Below are 18,072 nucleotides of genomic sequence, written 5' to 3'. Positions count from 1 at the left end.
TATTTGTATATATTTTCAAGTATTTAAACGAACTTAAAAGTATCATATATATTCTGGATATTTTATATATATTAAATCTAAAAATAATTAATATATATAAGTATATAAATCTATTATGGATACCCAAAATACTTAGGTTCGGATTGGATTAGGTCTCAGTTCTTCAAATACCAAATTTTGAATAATTCAGATACTTAATTCATTTCGGTTCATATTTGGTACAACTTATTCGGATTGGGATCGGTTCGGTTCTTCAAATTCAAGTTTTTTTCTCAATCCTAAATAGTGACATAAAAAAATAGCATCATATTTTTTTTTAAATACAGCCGCGCGGACGCGTGGATCAAAATCTAGTAAATTATTAAAGTAAAGTATTTTTTGGTATTGTTTGGAAACATAGATAAATAGTATAAATGAAAATTGTTTGAAAACATGGATAGCCGTATAAAGAAGTATATTGTCTTTTGAGTAATTATATAATTATATTAATTGTCTTTCATATTTCACTCATTTCAACAATTTCATTAATTATATTACATCACATTATAATTATATTACCAACGCAAGTTAAAGCTTGGTACAATAAAATATATGACGTATATTCACTAATTTTTTCTTATTTTATTTATGATATTTTGTTATTTTATTTTTAACTGATGTTTGTAAAATTACTGTTCTGATAATTTGTTAATTTTTATTGTGATTTTCATCATTTATTTTTTGTCAATGTTTCTAATTCTGAGCTTAGTTAAACCAAATTTAGATTCTGTTTTTCCCCCTTGACCTTGGTTTGATGAAATATAGAAAAACCAATATTCTAGACGAGTTTTCCTCTTTTAGATATCATTATTCATTGGTTTCTCTATTTTCCCTAATGTATTTTTAAATTATATTTATGGAAGTTTTACCTAATATTATATGTTGACTAAATTTTTCACTAATCTCAAATTATATTGCGTATTTCCCCTAAAATTAGTTTTTTTTTATATTTCTATATCTTGTTAGTTTATGTTTTTCAAATTGATTTGCAAAAATCTCACGTACCATTCAGTGGGAGTGGCTTTTCCTATATTTTTTTGTGCTGCTCTTGTCTGTTTTTCTGTGTTCATGGTTGTTCTGTACTTTTCAGAGAGCTATGGTCTTTGTCGTCCCATACTCTCTTCACCCATGCAAGCTGCATATTCTCTTAACGCACAAACTTAATGATCATTTATTTTTTTTGCTAAACTGTAAATATTATAAATGAATAGAAGATTTTACAAGAAGATCTTATGTCCGAACCATCTTGGCAAAAAGAAATTAAAAAACAAGATGGATCTTTAAACTACAACCTGAAAGGCAATATCTCAGCCTACAACCAACCCTGAACCCAATTATCTCAGCCACATAACCATGAGGGATCCAAAGTGCTTCCTGGTTCTCCTTGCGGAGATGATGTTGCGAATCTCCCTGTCGATTCCATGGAAAAGCGCAGCAGTCGTGAGTGAAGTCTGGTTATGGATGAGGTTATTACGCTGTTTCCATAGGTGATAAACGACAGTCTGAACTGCTATCTTCCTGAGAATAGATAGCTTCTTTGATGTTGAAGCTCTGATCCACGACAGGAGCTCCGACCAGTTGAGATGTTTGTTAATGATCATTTATACCCATAGTTGTTGATACGTTAGAGGAGGTGTGGGGAATCTTGTACCATCCACTGAATGCTTACCATTGCGACGGGCATCATTGAAAAGACTCCACCGGCATACATTTTGTCATTGAATCTTTCGTTAGGGTGAACGGTTGTAATCATTAGTTGAATGCATCCGTGAGTGAATTATGGTACTATTTTTAATTTTTGCAGAACTTTTAATCACTCTGGTGATTGTCACTTTCCTTTCTTAAGACCTTTGATTCGTTTAGATAGAATAACATTAGATTTTAGTAAAACATCGGTTTAAAAATGATTTTATTAACTTTATGTCCGAAAGCACAAAAGATACAGATCCCTGATAGAATAACTTTAGAAGTCTATATTTGATTGTGAAAGTTTGCATTAGCTAAAGACAATGCCCATACAGCAGCACACAGGAAGATTTAACTTACATTCACAGTAAATTGTCAAAAGTTTCAAAGGATATTTACATTAAGATATCATGAAGAACATGGACTCAGATTCACCTGAAAGCCAAGAACATCACCATCGCAAGGTTACAATGTTAAATGTGAGGAGGGAAAATGTTAAAATGTAGCTTATTATGGCTTACCAAGTGGACTCTTAGACAATTTGGTAGAGTGTCCGCGACAGGTTCAGGAAGCTGCAGCATCACCGTGGTAGCTTGACCATGTAAACCTCTCAGTTGATCTGATACTTCTTCTTCAATACAGTTGGCGATTCAAATATTCCCGATAAATATTCCTCCGACACCCTTACAGGCCCGTTCAGTGTTAATTTCGACTTCATTTTCTATCTACACACAAAATTTTAAAAATTAAGAATCTGCTTATACATATCTATAAGTCTTAACAGGAAAATTAAATACCATGTTTAGCTGATTGACGTCAGTGGTTTCCTTTGCGCTAGACTCTTTAATGACAGTGTCCATATTTGATAGACTCACAAATGATGAAGAAAAGCTCCTGCCACAGTCCCAAACAGGTAGAAGAATGTTTAGAATCTCAAGATATAAACTGAATGTTGATGACCAAGATAAAAAGTAAGAAAATTGCTCGAATATATACTAAGCAGCAAGTGACGCATGGTGTTGTATCCAAACCACTCAAAACTCCATCTGCCTTCAAGATAAAGAGACGGGAAGGCTAGTAAAAACAGTTAATGGCATTGTTCTTTAAAACTTAAATTGGAGAACCTATGTGGTTGGTGTAAGAGTCAGCAGTCTGGTTGAGCCGCTCAGGAGACGTTATCCCGTAAATCCTTTGTAGATCAGTGATAATTCCTGTAACAACAGAGGAAAATTTTGAAAATGGTTTCAGCCACTAAAACAAAGAAAAATCAAAAACAACTTAGTGCTTCTGTTTCTTGAAACCCAGAAAAGAAAGCTGTTTTCTTTTTCATAATCACAACTTGTGTGAATCTTGGGAAGCAATCGTAAGACTAAACTCAAAAAAGTAATAATAATAAACAACAGGATTCAAATCATACCGAAAAGAGGATAAACATAATACCAAAAGCATAATGCTGATAAATATGAATCTAAACACGATAGTGTGTTCAAAACAATGATGAACATGAGCTAAAAGGACAAGGAAAATCACCATATTGTTTGCTTCTCTCACAGGCCTTCATGTCGTGGAAAATCGCGCGTCCTGGATAACTGATATAATAGGGCTCATGTTCATCATTGATAACTGATATAATTAAATCATATGGTGATTTTCAGGGTATAATAGGGCTCTAATCAGTGATAACTGATATAATTAAATCATAATTAATTAGACCAACTATAATTTTTAATAGTTTCCATGAATAATTTTGGGTTTTCAAATGAGAATTATGTTTTCTTTCGTACGTTTTTTAACAACATTAGATAAGACCATTAGCTGACAAAGTGTTCAGTACAACGAATACGACACTAAAGCCAATCTCGCAAGAGAATCAGCTACACAATTCTATTTCTACTCTTTATGGATAAACAAAAAAGCAATGAAAGAAAAAAATAAAGATAGAAACTCGATATCTATGAGAATTTTAAAAAGCTTCGCCGCTGAATATGATTTTAAGTTTATAGTTCTAGTGAGCTCTTGAGAGTCAAATGGGAACCAGACGTTTAGGATGGAGAGACAGTTAGCTTCCGCGGCGGCTTCTCATGTTGCCATCACTTCAGCCAAGAAAGGTGATTTAACATGATGTATCCTCTTTGAAACCCCCGATTTTCCCAATCCCCTCATCGGAGGATGAGACACCATCCTAGACCTGCATTTAGGGAGTCGCGGAGCCACGAAGCATCTGAGGTACTAATTACTGTTCCGAGAGGAAGAGAAAATGGGCTCTCTTGATCAGTACCGACCCTGGGCGGAAGCGGTACAAGCATGTGCTTCCGGCCCATTTTACAATATCTAAATATCGGCCGGTTTTTTGGTTAAAGCGTCAGTAGCATAGGTGGTAAAACGTTGTTGTTTTAGTAACATAAGGTGAGAGGTTCAAATAGCCTGTACTATAATATTTTTAAAAAAACATTAATAGGCCCATAATGATTATTTGCTTCCAGCCCAAAGTTTTCTCAGACCGGCACTGCTCCTGATGCTGATGATGAGGTTCTAGTCCTGGGTTCTTCAAGCTGAGCCGCATGCCATACTTAACCATATTTTTTTATATCTTTCAAATCCACACCGATCAATCGTATCAATTCGTTAAGTGGAGATACGGTTGGCTTTAGAAGGTACTCTCGGGATGACCCAAGGTCCATTTAGTATCATTATCTTTTCTTGACCATTCAAACAAAATGAGCCCATACAAATAATTATAGGAATGAAAACGGGTTGACACGGAAAATGGACAGATACAATTTTGTTCGTCAATCTTAGGTGGCGCAGTTGCGAATTTTGTCCAACACAAAAAAGTAAAGAACCTTAGAATGAAAAAAAAAAGATTTATATGCAAAGTGACAAAGTATTAGAGGGACCGAGTAAAGGACTTTGGATCCTCAACTAGATATTCTTATGATTTTAAACGGCCTTGGCCCTTGGTTTTTGAAACAAACGAAACAGGGACTTTGGACTATTAGGCAAAATGAACTCTCCGTTGCCGGTCCTTGAACCCAGGTCTCTCGGGTGATAGCCGAGTATCCTCACCAGCTAGACAACAATCGGATTTATGTAAATAAAAACTGCATTATAAAATATTTCTCAACTAAATCTCCTTACGCTCATGCTGTAAACTACGAACTGATTGTATGAGAAGTGTAATCTTTTATTGACTGGGTTATTTTGATTTGTCATTTATCTACCGGCGGAAGAGACTCCATGCTTAGCTATGGACAATCTCATTCTAAACGTGTCTATAGATGATCCAATCAATCAATCAAGAATCATCTTCGAGGTTTTCACAATTAGAGCTTATAAACCAAAATTCACACGGTTAAGATTAGTGATACAAAGGTGAAGCAAGAAACCAAAATCCTTTCCTGGCAAAACTGGCGGATTTGGATTCGTTTATAATGATTATAGACAAACCTCATGAGCTTGTCTTGGCTCTTTTCCATACAATAACAACACCGTAGAAATCAGACGAGGCCAACAAGTTCTCTCCATGGTTCCACGCAACGCACATTACTGGAAACCTGTGACCCTGTAGCATCCCCAATTCTCACAAGTCGTGAGTCCAGTTCCAAACTTCCAATCCATACACAAAAAGTTTCAGATGTCAACAAAAGAATTGTCTCACCTGTAGCTTGTTTACACATGTGTGTTTCGGTTTGGTTAGATCGTAGAAGTAGACATTCGAGTCTTCGCTCCCGGCAACTATAGTTTCAAACAACAGGAAACACAGATGAATTGCAGTTTTCAAGAGACCCATGCATCCTCCATATGTTAAACTATATGTTAGTAAAAGTTTGGAACACAGACCTATGTACTCTCCTTTTTCTAGGGATAAAAGCGGGCAAAACGATGCTTGGATTCTGTGTATTCTCGGGGCCAATTTGAGGGAGCAGCGCAATGTCAGGTAGCCTTTTATCTGAAGCGCAACACTGAAACACCAACGTACAGCAGAACAATCGAATTATTACAAGGGTCTATAAGGAAAAAAGTGAGCAAATCAGGAAAAAAAGAAAAAAAGTTGTGTTGCCTAACCTGAAGAAACATAAGTTTCCATCCTGAGTGCATGTGAGAAGTACAGGACCTGATGCCAGGAGGGAGAAGCTTCGATACTTCACAGTTGTGACCGGGGATTTGTGATTAGTACGATGGCGATGAGACCGGGATAATGAACCTGTATGAGAATCCATGCTCACTGAATATACAGTTCCCTGCAATTTGTAATCAATCCCTTGTAAAAAAGGACACTCAAATGATAAATATAATTTTATATATGTAGTGTGGCCAAAGTCATCATATCACCCCCCCTTATAGCAAACTCAACAATGCAGAAGTTGATTTCAGATTTGACCCAACATAGGTAATGGGCATAAAACATTAGCATATCTACCATAACAGACCATCTCCCTAGTTTATACATTTTGGTCAATATAGAGAAAAGTTACCTGTCCATCACCACAGAAAATGATTTGACCAGTGTGGTCATGGTCCATAGCTGTCACCTCACCATCGAACGACAGTGTTTTAATAGTTCTCCCAGTGCTGAAATTGAACACCTAGTTTGTCAGGCAGAGAAGTGTTAGTTCCCAAACAAGTCAGCAACTGGAGAACACAAAAGCAATATACTTGGCTACAAAGTAGGGCGGAGTTACCGAGACTTCCTTGTTTGCATTTCCAGCAGAGAGGAAATTGTTATTAACCTGTATTAAAAAAAAAGTGGAGAATATCTTCAATAGAGAAGCAAGAGAAACCATAAAGTTCCGAACTCAATATCTTATAAATGAGAAGATGTTCACTAAGAGATGAGGAACTTACAGGGTGAAAACGTATACAAAACTGTGCAGAGACTCCATATATAACTCTAATACAAACACCTCTTGACAACTCCCATACTCGTATTGTCTTATCAAGTGATGAAGACGCAATGTACTGATTGTTTGACGAGAAGTCAAAATCTGAAAGTATTTTAGAGAAACAATTAAGTTTAAGATTCTCGAATTATAATTTGTCAAATAGGATCCAATAAAATTAATGTCATAGTAGCAGGCAGGTTTACAGATAATTTCTGGTATAGGATCCAACTCAAATCTGACCACAAAACAAGCCATGAATTCAAAGAAGCAGGCAGGTGTTTAACCCAAGATACAGGAAAAAGAAGAGACAAAAGGAAACAATACGAGAGAATCGAACCTGTGACATCTTTGGAGTGGCCTGTCAACTGCTTGAGGACAGAAGGCTCTTGCGAGAGACTACAAACAGTTAAGGTCCCATCTGATGCTCCATATGCAAGTAGATCAGAACTCATATGGCCAAACTTCAGAACAGTAACTACACAAGAGTGAAGGAAAATCACAAACAAAGTCGATTAAATCCAAAAGAAGATGTAAGAAAATACCAGAAGATTTGCATTGGTCGAAGATGCAATGCATTCCCACGAAAGAATAAGCATGTTCAAAACCACCACCACCACGGCGAAAGGAATGATCACCATCACTGAAACTCGAGCTAAAACTCAATCTCCGGCTCGAAACCTGATTAGCACTCCGTAAATCCTATGAATGAAGGAATGATAAGTTAAATGAAGTTCCAAGAAACTGAATATTGGAAGCAAGTCTACTACTTACTCTACTAGAAGTGAAGCTCTCTGCTTCAAATTGATGGGAGAGTGGAGCTGGTGAAGGTAACCATCGACCACTGTTCCCTGGACTACTTAAGAGGCTTGGCGTTCTCAGATTCTCCCATTTTCTAGGTCTGCTTATGAAATTACGATACGCAACGTATCCTTTGCCATTGCATCTCCAATCCTTCAACGAAACAACAATCAGATAGCAAGCTTTCAAGTGAGAGGTTAGAGAGAGAGAGAGAGCTCACATAACGACGAGAGATGGCGCCGGATTCCGACTTCCGGTGGAGAAGAATTCGGCGGATTCCGATGTACTGTGGATCTGATTCGGCTGTTGCCGGCTGCATCATACAGCTCAGAAACTCGAGATCCTTTGATTGCTTCGGCTTCGGCTTCTCTTCATCTTTGTCGTTGATCTCTACAAGGATCGCCTCCTTCTCCATTCGGAAAATAGATGATGAAGATTTACCCATCAGAAACGATACGAAACTAACTGATTGAACTCGACGTATCATCATTAATTCTTATTTACATATACAACCCCTATACTTTCTTTTAGTTCGTTTTAATCTCTCATGTTTTTATCTGTTTTAATCAGGTTCCTTCAGAGTTTTGCCATATTCTCAAAAAAAAGGTCGTGATTATTTTTTGTTGTTCGTTTTGTTTCAACTACAGCATTATTACAAAATACAAAGCCCATCAATTTACACTTGGCTCACTCAAAATAAGATTTGGAAGACTTTTACTTAACAAGACATCTAGAAACATGACTTGGAGTTTCCTTTTGGATACAAATCTCATACATTGCATGGATAGATTTCACATAGGCAGACAAGATTTGGCTTGTTTGCGGTTAAGACACAACATGCTAACATTTATGTGTTATATTAACAACATCAACATCATTATGATAATTGGAAAATGTGTCTGATTTAAAATCCAACAAAAATTTAATGAGAAGTCATTCAACCAAACTCTGAAATGCCGTCTCAAATTAATTTTAGGCTTTGTTCAAAAAAAATATTAATTGTACATTTTATCAAGTAATTTTAAAATTTAATAACTTTGTCTAATTTTTTTAAATTATAAGTTCTAAATTTAGCATTATATCTAAAATTTTAAAGTTTCATTTATCTATATACTTTGAAAAATCCTTAAATTTTTTATTTTTATATTTCGGGGCTCTGTTCGACCGCTTCACTTGCGCATGCTGTTAGACGGTCCTGTCTGAAAAATAGACTATAGTACACATGCAAAAGATTAAGGGGTTGAATGAGAATTCAGAATAAATGTTGATTAATGAAGATTCTTTTATATACAGATTGTATTGCATGTGTTTTCCATTCAAGCTTTAAATAACGGAGCAAAAAAGTTTAATTGCATGCAGATTATTAAGGAAAAGTGTCAGGAATCATGGGAGGACCAATCAGATAAATTTAATTTTTTCTCCTTATTATTTTTTACAAATAATTTTTTTAACCCATTTCACTTGTTTTTAAACCAAACATCAAATCTTTCAAAAATTATTGATAATTTTTTTTTCATTTTTTCGTTTTATGTAATATTCAATACAGCCAACGCGAAAAAGTTTTAAAAGTTTAGTTATTTTTTTAGTTTTATTCTTTGAAGGAAAAAATAATGTTCAGAAAAAAAACATTTGTATGCAGTTTGGTTCATCTTAATTTCCAGAATACATTTAAATTATTTGATATGGTAAGGTATGAAACTCAAGTAAAATTATGTTAGAAATGTAATACTTTATTAATTTATTTTATAAACATATTTTCAAATACCCTGAGCGAAATTTCGAACCAATATATTTTTATAATAAGTTCAACAAATGCTAAAATAATTTACAAAAAAATAATTATTAAAACACTAAATAATTATATAGCTTTTTTCAACTATATAAAATTGAACTAGAAATCAAATAGAAAATATAAATCATTACATTTTCGTTACATTTTTAATTTAATAATTTTGTGATTTCTAATCAAAAAGTTAGTGATCTTCTTAACTCAAACCAACAAAATTTAATAAAGTTTTGAATATAATTTTAGAATAAAAACAGATTATATTTATTGTTTTGAGTATAAAGTAAAATTTATAAAATTAAAATATTTTAATATAATTATTTTTAGTGTAAACTTATCCACCCGTAAGACGGGTCTACCCCTAGTTAATAGTATAACAAAGATATTTTAGCTTTTCAAAATAGGTAGGATGACACTGCGGATGATTTCTCCTAAAAATCACACACAATTCATACTGGAAAGCAAATGATATGAATTACGACTTCGATTATAAGATGAGGATATATTGTTGTGACCTCTTTGATGGTTCAATCTAGAGGGCCAAGAGGGGATAACAGAGCATAAACCCCATCGCGACAATATACATAAACATGAATATTCAAATACAGTACAAGCTGGGTTAAGTTGTGTTCTCTCTCGAATCATTTAGTAAACATAAGGAAAAATGGCATTTCGGTTAGCCGGATAATTCTCAAACTTTCGGAGATACCACCGGTGTGTTTCTCCAGCCGCTAATGTCAGATTCCCAACCTTCAAAGAAAGGACATAAACAAAATTTGTCTGAATCCAAAAGAAAGCATTTCATTAGTCATCTTGAGAATAAGAAAGTGCAGTGTACCACGAAACCATGGAGTAACCAGATTGTTATCTCTGTTCCTCCACTAGCAATCAGCAAGCCCAAGTATAAAACCTAAATCACAGAAGCATCCTACCATTAGCAAAGGGATGGAAAGAAGAATACAAAGATGACTGACTAGGGCCTAGGGGGAGTATAATTACGATTTCGGCTAAATAATGTGGACTGGAGACGATCTCAAACCAATCTCCATGTGGGATTATGTACTCTTTCGCTTGGCTAGGATTTTCCCGGAGCGATCCCTGCATTTAACATTTTCGTATCTCTCTAGTGATGTGATGTTAAAAGAAACAAAACAATGAGACAAGAATGTTAAGAACTTACAAGAATTGCGTGACAGCAGCGTTGATGTAACCATCCCCAGAGAAAAAATGACGCCACCAATCAACTGGCTCCATCCAAGCTTCATCAGAGGGCTTAAAGCTGATAAAATGTCAAACTCAGGGGCCGAGGTATGACCTTTTCCTTTGGCAATGAACTCAGCCATTAAACTTGCTGCGAATCTTGCTACCTCTGGAGCAACGTTGACGCAGAGTGATAAAGGCGCTACTGTGTAGAAACTAGAAAACCCAAATCAAAGCCAATAAAACTATGAATGTGAGAGGAGGAGAAACTTATAAGAATCCGACGAGGTAACCAAGAATGTGAAGCCGAGCAGAAGGGCTATACTTGAACACGTAGAATGACTCTATAAGGCGTCTCAGAACTTGGATTTCCATCAGAACAAGTAGAAACACTGCTCGCCACACTTTGAAATGGTGCTCCACAGGAGTCAAATGCGATTTATGAAAGGAGAAAACATGGGAACCCCCGGTTAAGTGGCTTGCAATGTCGGAAAGGTGGAACTCCTCTGAGGATAAAGGGGCTGTTTTGCAAGCATACATCCAAGTGGTTGCTAGCAGAAGAGTGGTCCACGCCGCTCCGACAACATAGAAATGAGCAAAGTATTTTTGAGGAACTGTCCACTTCTGCATCAAAAACAAAAACAAAAACAAAAACAAGCAAACTGAAACAGAATGGTCTGAAACTAAAAGTAACATGCTTTTCAATGTGAGACAAACATGTTTACAACGAAGGGATGATTCTGTTGGACATAAGGGTCTGAAGAACAATACCAAATCTTTTATACAATCAGCAGACCAATAGGAGCAATTCTGAGACAAATTTGAGGAATCCTGGTAACGAGGACGGCAAGAGTGGAAACCTGAGAGGAGAGATGAAGAATCTTGCCTCTTCCGGCGAAACCAAGAACGAGTTGATGAAAGGATGTCAGCTTTGAACTAGGTATGGAAGCAATCAATATAGGAAGTATAGATGCGATCCAAGCGGCTCTAACCAACCAAACGATCCCTACTTCCATAACTATCGAAGCAATCACCATAATAAACCCCCTATAAGACTCTCTTTAATCAAAATTTAGAATCAAGAAACTTGAGATATTTCTGGAAATGGACGGCACAAGGAAAAAAAATCAATGATGGAGAAAAGTTGGATTGAAGTTAAGATCTGTTTCTATTTTCTTCGAATATGGTGCGAGGAAAAACCATTTGTGAAAGTTAAATTAAATGTGACTTCGCTTCGGTCACAATCCACGTGGGAATCGATCTCCCTAATCTCTTCAATTAAGGCAATTACTGTTATGTTATTAGGCACGATGTTTTTGACGCAATCATGTAATCAATGGTTTCGTTTGGTATTCTTATTGCCACAAATCATGAAAGATCGATCGACTAATTACATTATTTGACTATCCCTTATCTTTTTTTAACAAGATTATCCCTTATCTTATCTGATATCTTTGACTAATCACAAATTTAAATTTAAAACATAAATTTAGAATAAATAGTTTTTAAGTGCTTCCCATCAACATCATGTTTTGGTAATATGCTGAAATGGATCGGTTCGTGGTTGATTCAGCTTATACTAACTAATCTAAACAATGTCTTTTTGAATCGGAAAACAAAACGCAAAACCCGCTTACCACAGATCAAACTCGGGTTCCACCTATTTTCAATAGATCGTTAACCACTTGTGCTTGAAAAATCACAAAGAAAACTATTTGTGAAGTCATTTATGTGACTTCGCTTCGGTCACAATCTACGTCGCAATTGATATCTGTAAACTCTCCAGTCCCTAATTAAATTAATGAATGTAAATTTTAGTACAACTTGGAGATAATGAACTGTCTTTGTAACTTCTGTACACGATGCGGGATGCTGAATCATGAAGTTAAAGATTTCCCTTTGGATTTTGATGAAGATGGTGATGACCCGGATGATCATCAAGGGGATGATGCTCCTTATCATGATGATGCTGAAGAAGCGCCTAACCAATAAGGTATGTTGATAACGTTTCAACAATGAGATCATCTTCTTTCCTCTCACTAATGATCATAAAGGTGCACACTACTGACAGATGAATGCTTTTTCTTTTCCAAGTGATGCCGAAGAATTATGCACGGGACCCTTACAGAGTCTCTTTCTACTCTTAATGTGGATTGTTGTAAGGAAGCATAGAGATTATGTATTTCATTCAAGAAGACGGCGAATTTGCTCACTTTCTCCGCCAAATGGCTAATGTTAACTGCAATTCTTAGAAGTGAGCATGAACCTCTATCCTGACAATGCTCGTCTCTGGTCACCTACGCCGTTGGAGGACAATGCGATATATATTTTTGGATTCACAATTAACGTAACATATTCACTGAATCAGGTTTTTCTACGCTTGTTCTTTTCACGGCCGCAGACGCTGCGTCAGCGTCTCAAAATTAACACATCAAAATCACGAAAATATATGGTGGAGAACAAATGACTTGCCGCTGCGATTACTTTTTGCAAATGCCGCCGGTGTTTTCCGTGACGCTGGGTAAAACAGCGACAGCTAAACGAGAGCTGCGTCTGATTTTAATGGTGGAAAGTACGGCTGCCTGCGGTGTTCTCCACATATTTGGGCAAAAGTCAGTTATAATTTTGGTCCTTCTGCGCTGCGTCTGCTGCGGTGAAAAGAACGAGCCTTATATAGTTCTGTTCTTTTCCCAGACGCAGCGTCCACGACTGTTACAAAAAATTATCAAACAAAAAAGAAATATAATTGCAGCGTCCTTATCGAGCTTCCGCCGGCGACTGTCGCGATTGGTCTTCTCCGTGATTTCATAGCCGTTGTATTTATCAGCGTCTTCTAAACACATCTTATCTGCGGCTAAGGCTACCGTCAATTATTACTATACTCTAACTCTATTGGTTTAACATGTTGCTGACGTGTCAGTTTTAAAGCTTTTTATATTTTTGTATTGCTGAGGCGGACTCTGCTTCAAGGAAAAGAAGAGAGCTTATATCTCCTGACAATGAACCTCTACCCTGCCAATGCTCGTCTCTGGTCACCTATTGGAAGACAATGTGATATATATATTTGGATTCACAGTTAACGTAACATATTCACTGAATCAGGTTTTTCTACTATGTCTCCTGGTTTGATTCCATGTGCAAAATGATGTTCCGGTTTACAATCCAATGGAGAAGTATATATATTAAAGAGGAGGATTATAAGGCTGGGGTTTGATAAGTACATAGAGGAGGAAGAGAATTGTGAGTCCTCATCAATATATACATGATTGAAGTCCATTGCCAGCCAAAATCAAAATGAAACTTTATTCAAAATCTTAGAACAACATTTTTGAAAACAAGGTTGAAAAAAGTATTCTTCCCCAAGTAGAAACGTTAGTTTAGCAACCAAAAGATTTTAAGCATAAGATCACACGGATAAAAAGTAAAAACGCAAGCATAGACTCTGGAACGTGACTACAGTTCTTCGGATGCCTCTGTCTATCGAACCCAACCTGCTTCGATATTGTCAAAGCTTCCAACAAGACCATCGTCAATGAAATCTCCTCCTCCTCGTTTGACCTTGACTTCTGCAGGCTTCACAGGATAATCACCGGTGAAGCACGCATAGCAGAAGCTCTTGGAGTCATCCCCTAAGTGTTTCTTCAAGGTATCAAACGAGAGAAACGCAAGAGAGTCACTCCCGATGAAATCACTAATCTCTTGAACACTCATTCTGTTGGATATCAACTCCTCGGAGCTAGGCGTGTCCACTCCATAGTAACAAGAAGCTACAATAGGAGGACTCGCGATCCTCATATGAACCTCTTTCGCACCAGCTTCTCTCAGCAGACGCACAATCTTAGACGAGGTCGTACCTCTAACAATCGAATCATCAACCACAACAACTCTCTTCCCTTCCAAAACACCACGGACAGGAGACAGCTTCAGCTTCACTCCAAAGTCTCTGATCTTCTGCGACGGCTCGATGAACGTCCTCCCAACATAGTGAGACCTAATCAGCCCCTGCTGAAACGCAACACCAGACTTAGCAGCGTAACCCAGAGCAGCGACAACGCCAGAGTCAGGCACAGCGATCACAACATCGCAGTCAACAGGGGACTCCGTAGCCAAAATCTCCCCAAAGACATGCCTGGACTCGTAGACAGACCGACCGAACACAATGGAGTTGGGCAAGGAGAAGTAGATATGCTCGAAAATACACTGCTTGGGCTCGTTATGAGGCATCAGACACTGCGACTTCACGCCGTCTTTGTCGACGACCAAAACCTCACCAGGATAAACCTCTCGCTCATAAGTAGCCTCAATCAAGTCAAGAGCACAAGTCTCGGAAGCGAACACAACAGCTCCGTTACTTCGCCTACCCATCACTAAAGGCCTAAAGCCGTGCGGGTCACGAACAGCGACAAGCTTATCCTCAGTGACAAAGACCATGGAGTAAGCACCTTGAAGCTTCTCACAAGCATCAATGATCCTCATGAAAAAGGGTCTAGCTTTAGAAATGGCAATCAAATGAAGCACAACCTCAGTATCGGAGCTAGTGTTGAAGATGGAACCGTTCTCCTCGAGCGTAGCCCTCAGCTGCTTGTAGTTCACCAAGTTACCGTTGTGGGCAACGCCGATGGAGCCGAAGCGGTAGCCGGCGACGAAAGGCTGGACGTTCTTGAGCATGGAGGCTCCGGCGGTGGAGTAGCGGACGTGTCCGATCGCGAATTCGCCGGGAAGCTGGTCGAGTTTGGACTCGTTGAAAACCTCGGAGACTAAGCCGACACCTGTTATGGTCTGGAGGACCTTTTCGTTGCTGACGGTTACGATACCAGCACCTTCTTGGCCGCGATGCTGAAGCGCGTGGAGGGCTAGGTAACAGAGACGGGAAGCTTCCGGATCGCCGAAGATTCCGACAACTCCGCACTCCTCTCGAGGCTTCTCGTCGCCGTCTTCGAAAGAGGGGAGAGAATGTTCTCCGGAGGAGAAATACTGGGAGACTCCATGGACGAGGAGAGGAGGAGGAGGAGAAGAGGAGCTGAGGGAGAGAGGGGAAGGTTTTAGGAAGGGTTTTGGGAGGAGAGAGAGGGGTTTAGTGGTACAAGGGTTGTTTGGTTTGGGGATTAGAGAGAGTGAAGAGGAGAAGGTGGTGGTGGTGGTGGCTGCCATGGATGATTGAGAAAGATGGGTTTAGAGACAGAGAATGAATGAGTTCCGTAGGTTTGGTTTTTGTTTGTTGTGAGAGTGATTGAAGCCGCCGAGTGGGGGAAGTCTTTTGACCACCTGCCGAATCTTTTCCTTCCTTTAGGGTTTTTCTTGTTTTATTTTGTTTTTTGAAATTCGAAATACAATCTCGAGCCTCGAGCTCCAGTTTTTAATGTCTTCAGCCGGTCAAAATAAAACTATTATCGGTTTAGCTAGTCAAAATAAAATTATTATCGGTTTTAATTGTTTTTCCAACAAAAGATTTGGTTGGCTCGGCTCGATTTTGTTAGCCAACGACAAACCGCGTCCGTCCCAGCGAAATTATACAATTTTTATTTAAATAAAATCATATAAAGCCTAACGACTTCCTCTATCATGCCTCGATAATGTTGTCCTTAGTAGGCAGTCTCTCAAATATTTATTTTTAAGATTATTATACTAAGTTGCCCAAACAAGAATTACTAGGTGGACCGCCCGCACGCATGTGCGGACATTAACATTAATATTAAATTGATAATTACATATTTACAACTATATAATACTTATGTTATATGTATATGGTTAATATGAAAGATTCGATATTACATATTGATATTTATACTATGTTCATATGAACAAAAAATACATTAGAACGTTTACAAAACGATCACATCTAACACTAATTTTAAAACATCAGAAAAATATAATTGAGAAAAAAAAATATTTCACGCATCACCGCAATAAAAAAATCAGCCACGAAATATAAAAGAGAGATTTGAATTACCTGAGATTTATTATCATTGGTTTCATTGTAACAGCATAGATGATTTACGGTTTCCTTCTCTAAGCCTTGAGTAAGAAAAGAGGTAATTCTAACAAAAATATTTAAAAATGCAAACAATCCCCAAAAGATAACAAATTATATAATTGATAGGACAACGTCAATGAGTTTAAAAGTTTTTAAAAAGATTTGAGATTACCTTTGGCTCTCAGACGTACCAAAAAGGATCACACACAATAAATAAATTGCACTTGATTAGCATACACATCTTATATTATATTCTTGATAAGTGATTTAATTTTATAAAAAAAAAGAAGAATTACCTTTTTCGAAATGGATGATCAGTTCCTGGATAAACAAAGTCGTCTCTTTTTGTTAGTTGAATCACTACTTATTGATTATCATACACCTGTGCAAGAGAACAAAAATAAACGGAAAAGAAGAATCCCCCATAAAATTACCAGTAATGGTGTTTCCGTCTATGAGTTACTTATTGACTATCATACACCTGTGCAAGATCACAAAGTAGAATATAAATTAGAACGATCAAAAACATATGAAAACTTAAAAGATAGATGCGTAAAACTAACGGGGGGTGGCGTGATATTTATATAGCAAATTAGTTTAAGTTTCTAAATGACCTAGTTTTCAAGAGAAACTATGAGATATAATATCTTATAATAAATTTTAGTTCAGCTATGAGATAGAATATCTTATAATAAATTTTAATTCAGCTATGAGATAGAATATCTTCTAATAAATTTTAATTCAGCTATGAGATAGAATATCTTATAATAAATTTTAATTCAGCTATGAGATAGAATATCTTCTAATAAATTTTTAAAGATATTATGGTTATAATATATACATAATTTTGGTAACTCAAATCTTGCTATATATATATATATTTAAATATTAAATGCATGATATTAGAAAGAAGATATCTCATCAGTTGATTGCAACTGGTTTTTGATAAAACAAATCCCACTATAAGGATTTCAATAATAAATAATAAGGAAAGAATAATAAATTTTAAAGTTAAAACCACTCAACTAAGTTTGTTTTGGGTAAAAATTACCAAACTAAGTATTTAACGAAAAACCCCCTAAACTAATTTTATTTAATGAATTAAACTCTAACATATCATAATTACTATTACTACCAGTAAATCTTTAATTTAGGGGTTTCTACATTAAGTAAACATAGTTGAAGGATTTTAACTTTAAAAATGAAAAAAATCAAAATATTGTAATAGGAAGATAAATTTTCAAAATACATTTTATAAATTAATGTAATAAGCTTCTATAAATGATTTAGAACCTCTTATAATAATTTAAAACGTCTGATTTTTATAAATGAATTTATAATTTTATAAATGATTTATAAAGAATGCATTGAATTATTAGACATTAATAGTTATTATGATACTTTATATACAAATATAATTCTTTCTATACGAATATAAAATCATTATATCAATTCAAATAAACACTTTTGTTTATTATTTTATGTAATTTATAAATAAATAAAAACATTGATCGCATTATTACTCTTTCATAGTTTCAATAATTAATTACCATAAATAATTATTTCTAATATTATGTAGATTATTTGGAAAGTGGTAATTGAATTATCCTTTCTTTTTAGATAGAATTATAATAAATAAAATTAAAAATCATCGGTCAATCAAATTATAACAATTTGAAGAGTTCATTTATGATCAACGCGTAATA

At 36.1% G+C, this 18,072-nt stretch overlaps 3 protein-coding genes and 1 long non-coding RNA gene across 4 annotated transcripts in view; all 4 read right to left on the bottom strand.

The window, feature by feature from the left end:
* LOC117126907 overlaps nucleotides 1-17,482 on the bottom strand; it is a 36,280-nt gene extending 18,798 nt beyond the window's left edge. The window contains exons 1-2 of the long non-coding RNA XR_004449638.1: nucleotides 16,033-17,482; nucleotides 11,987-11,991 (exon numbers count right to left, since the gene is read on the bottom strand). This is a non-coding gene — a long non-coding RNA (uncharacterized LOC117126907). The remainder of the gene's footprint in view (nucleotides 1-11,986; nucleotides 11,992-16,032) is intronic.
* Nucleotides 4,976-7,914, bottom strand: LOC103846038 (WD repeat-containing protein 13). Its single transcript, XM_009122967.3, has 11 exons — nucleotides 7,627-7,914; nucleotides 7,380-7,559; nucleotides 7,151-7,307; nucleotides 6,946-7,083; nucleotides 6,571-6,710; nucleotides 6,408-6,455; nucleotides 6,201-6,311; nucleotides 5,791-5,966; nucleotides 5,566-5,687; nucleotides 5,384-5,460; nucleotides 4,976-5,287 (listed from the first exon to the last, which is right to left on the bottom strand). Exons 1-11 carry the CDS (start codon nucleotides 7,894-7,896, stop codon nucleotides 5,174-5,176), a joined length of 1,533 nt encoding a protein of 510 aa, XP_009121215.2. The 5' UTR covers nucleotides 7,897-7,914; the 3' UTR covers nucleotides 4,976-5,173.
* On the bottom strand, nucleotides 9,659-13,428 carry LOC103846037 (polyprenol reductase 2). The gene is given in 7 exon segments (XM_033276213.1): nucleotides 9,659-10,003; nucleotides 10,006-10,102; nucleotides 10,192-10,290; nucleotides 10,373-10,417; nucleotides 10,419-10,608; nucleotides 10,667-11,016; nucleotides 11,253-13,428. Coding segments are annotated over 7 exon segments (1,017 nt in total). The 5' UTR covers nucleotides 11,430-13,428; the 3' UTR covers nucleotides 9,659-9,944.
* On the bottom strand, nucleotides 13,680-15,649 carry LOC103846036 (amidophosphoribosyltransferase 1, chloroplastic). The gene has a single exon (XM_009122964.3). The coding sequence runs from the start codon at nucleotides 15,541-15,543 to the stop codon at nucleotides 13,870-13,872; it is 1,674 nt and encodes a 557-aa protein (XP_009121212.1). The 5' UTR covers nucleotides 15,544-15,649; the 3' UTR covers nucleotides 13,680-13,869.
* Nucleotides 17,483-18,072: the final 590 nt, after the last annotated feature.

This window comes from Brassica rapa, chromosome A07, assembly GCF_000309985.2.
Source record: "Brassica rapa cultivar Chiifu-401-42 chromosome A07, CAAS_Brap_v3.01, whole genome shotgun sequence".
Lineage (NCBI taxonomy): Eukaryota > Viridiplantae > Streptophyta > Magnoliopsida > Brassicales > Brassicaceae > Brassica > Brassica rapa.
Note: the sequence above shows the minus strand (reverse complement) of the source record. Positions and strands in the feature narration are given on the sequence as shown.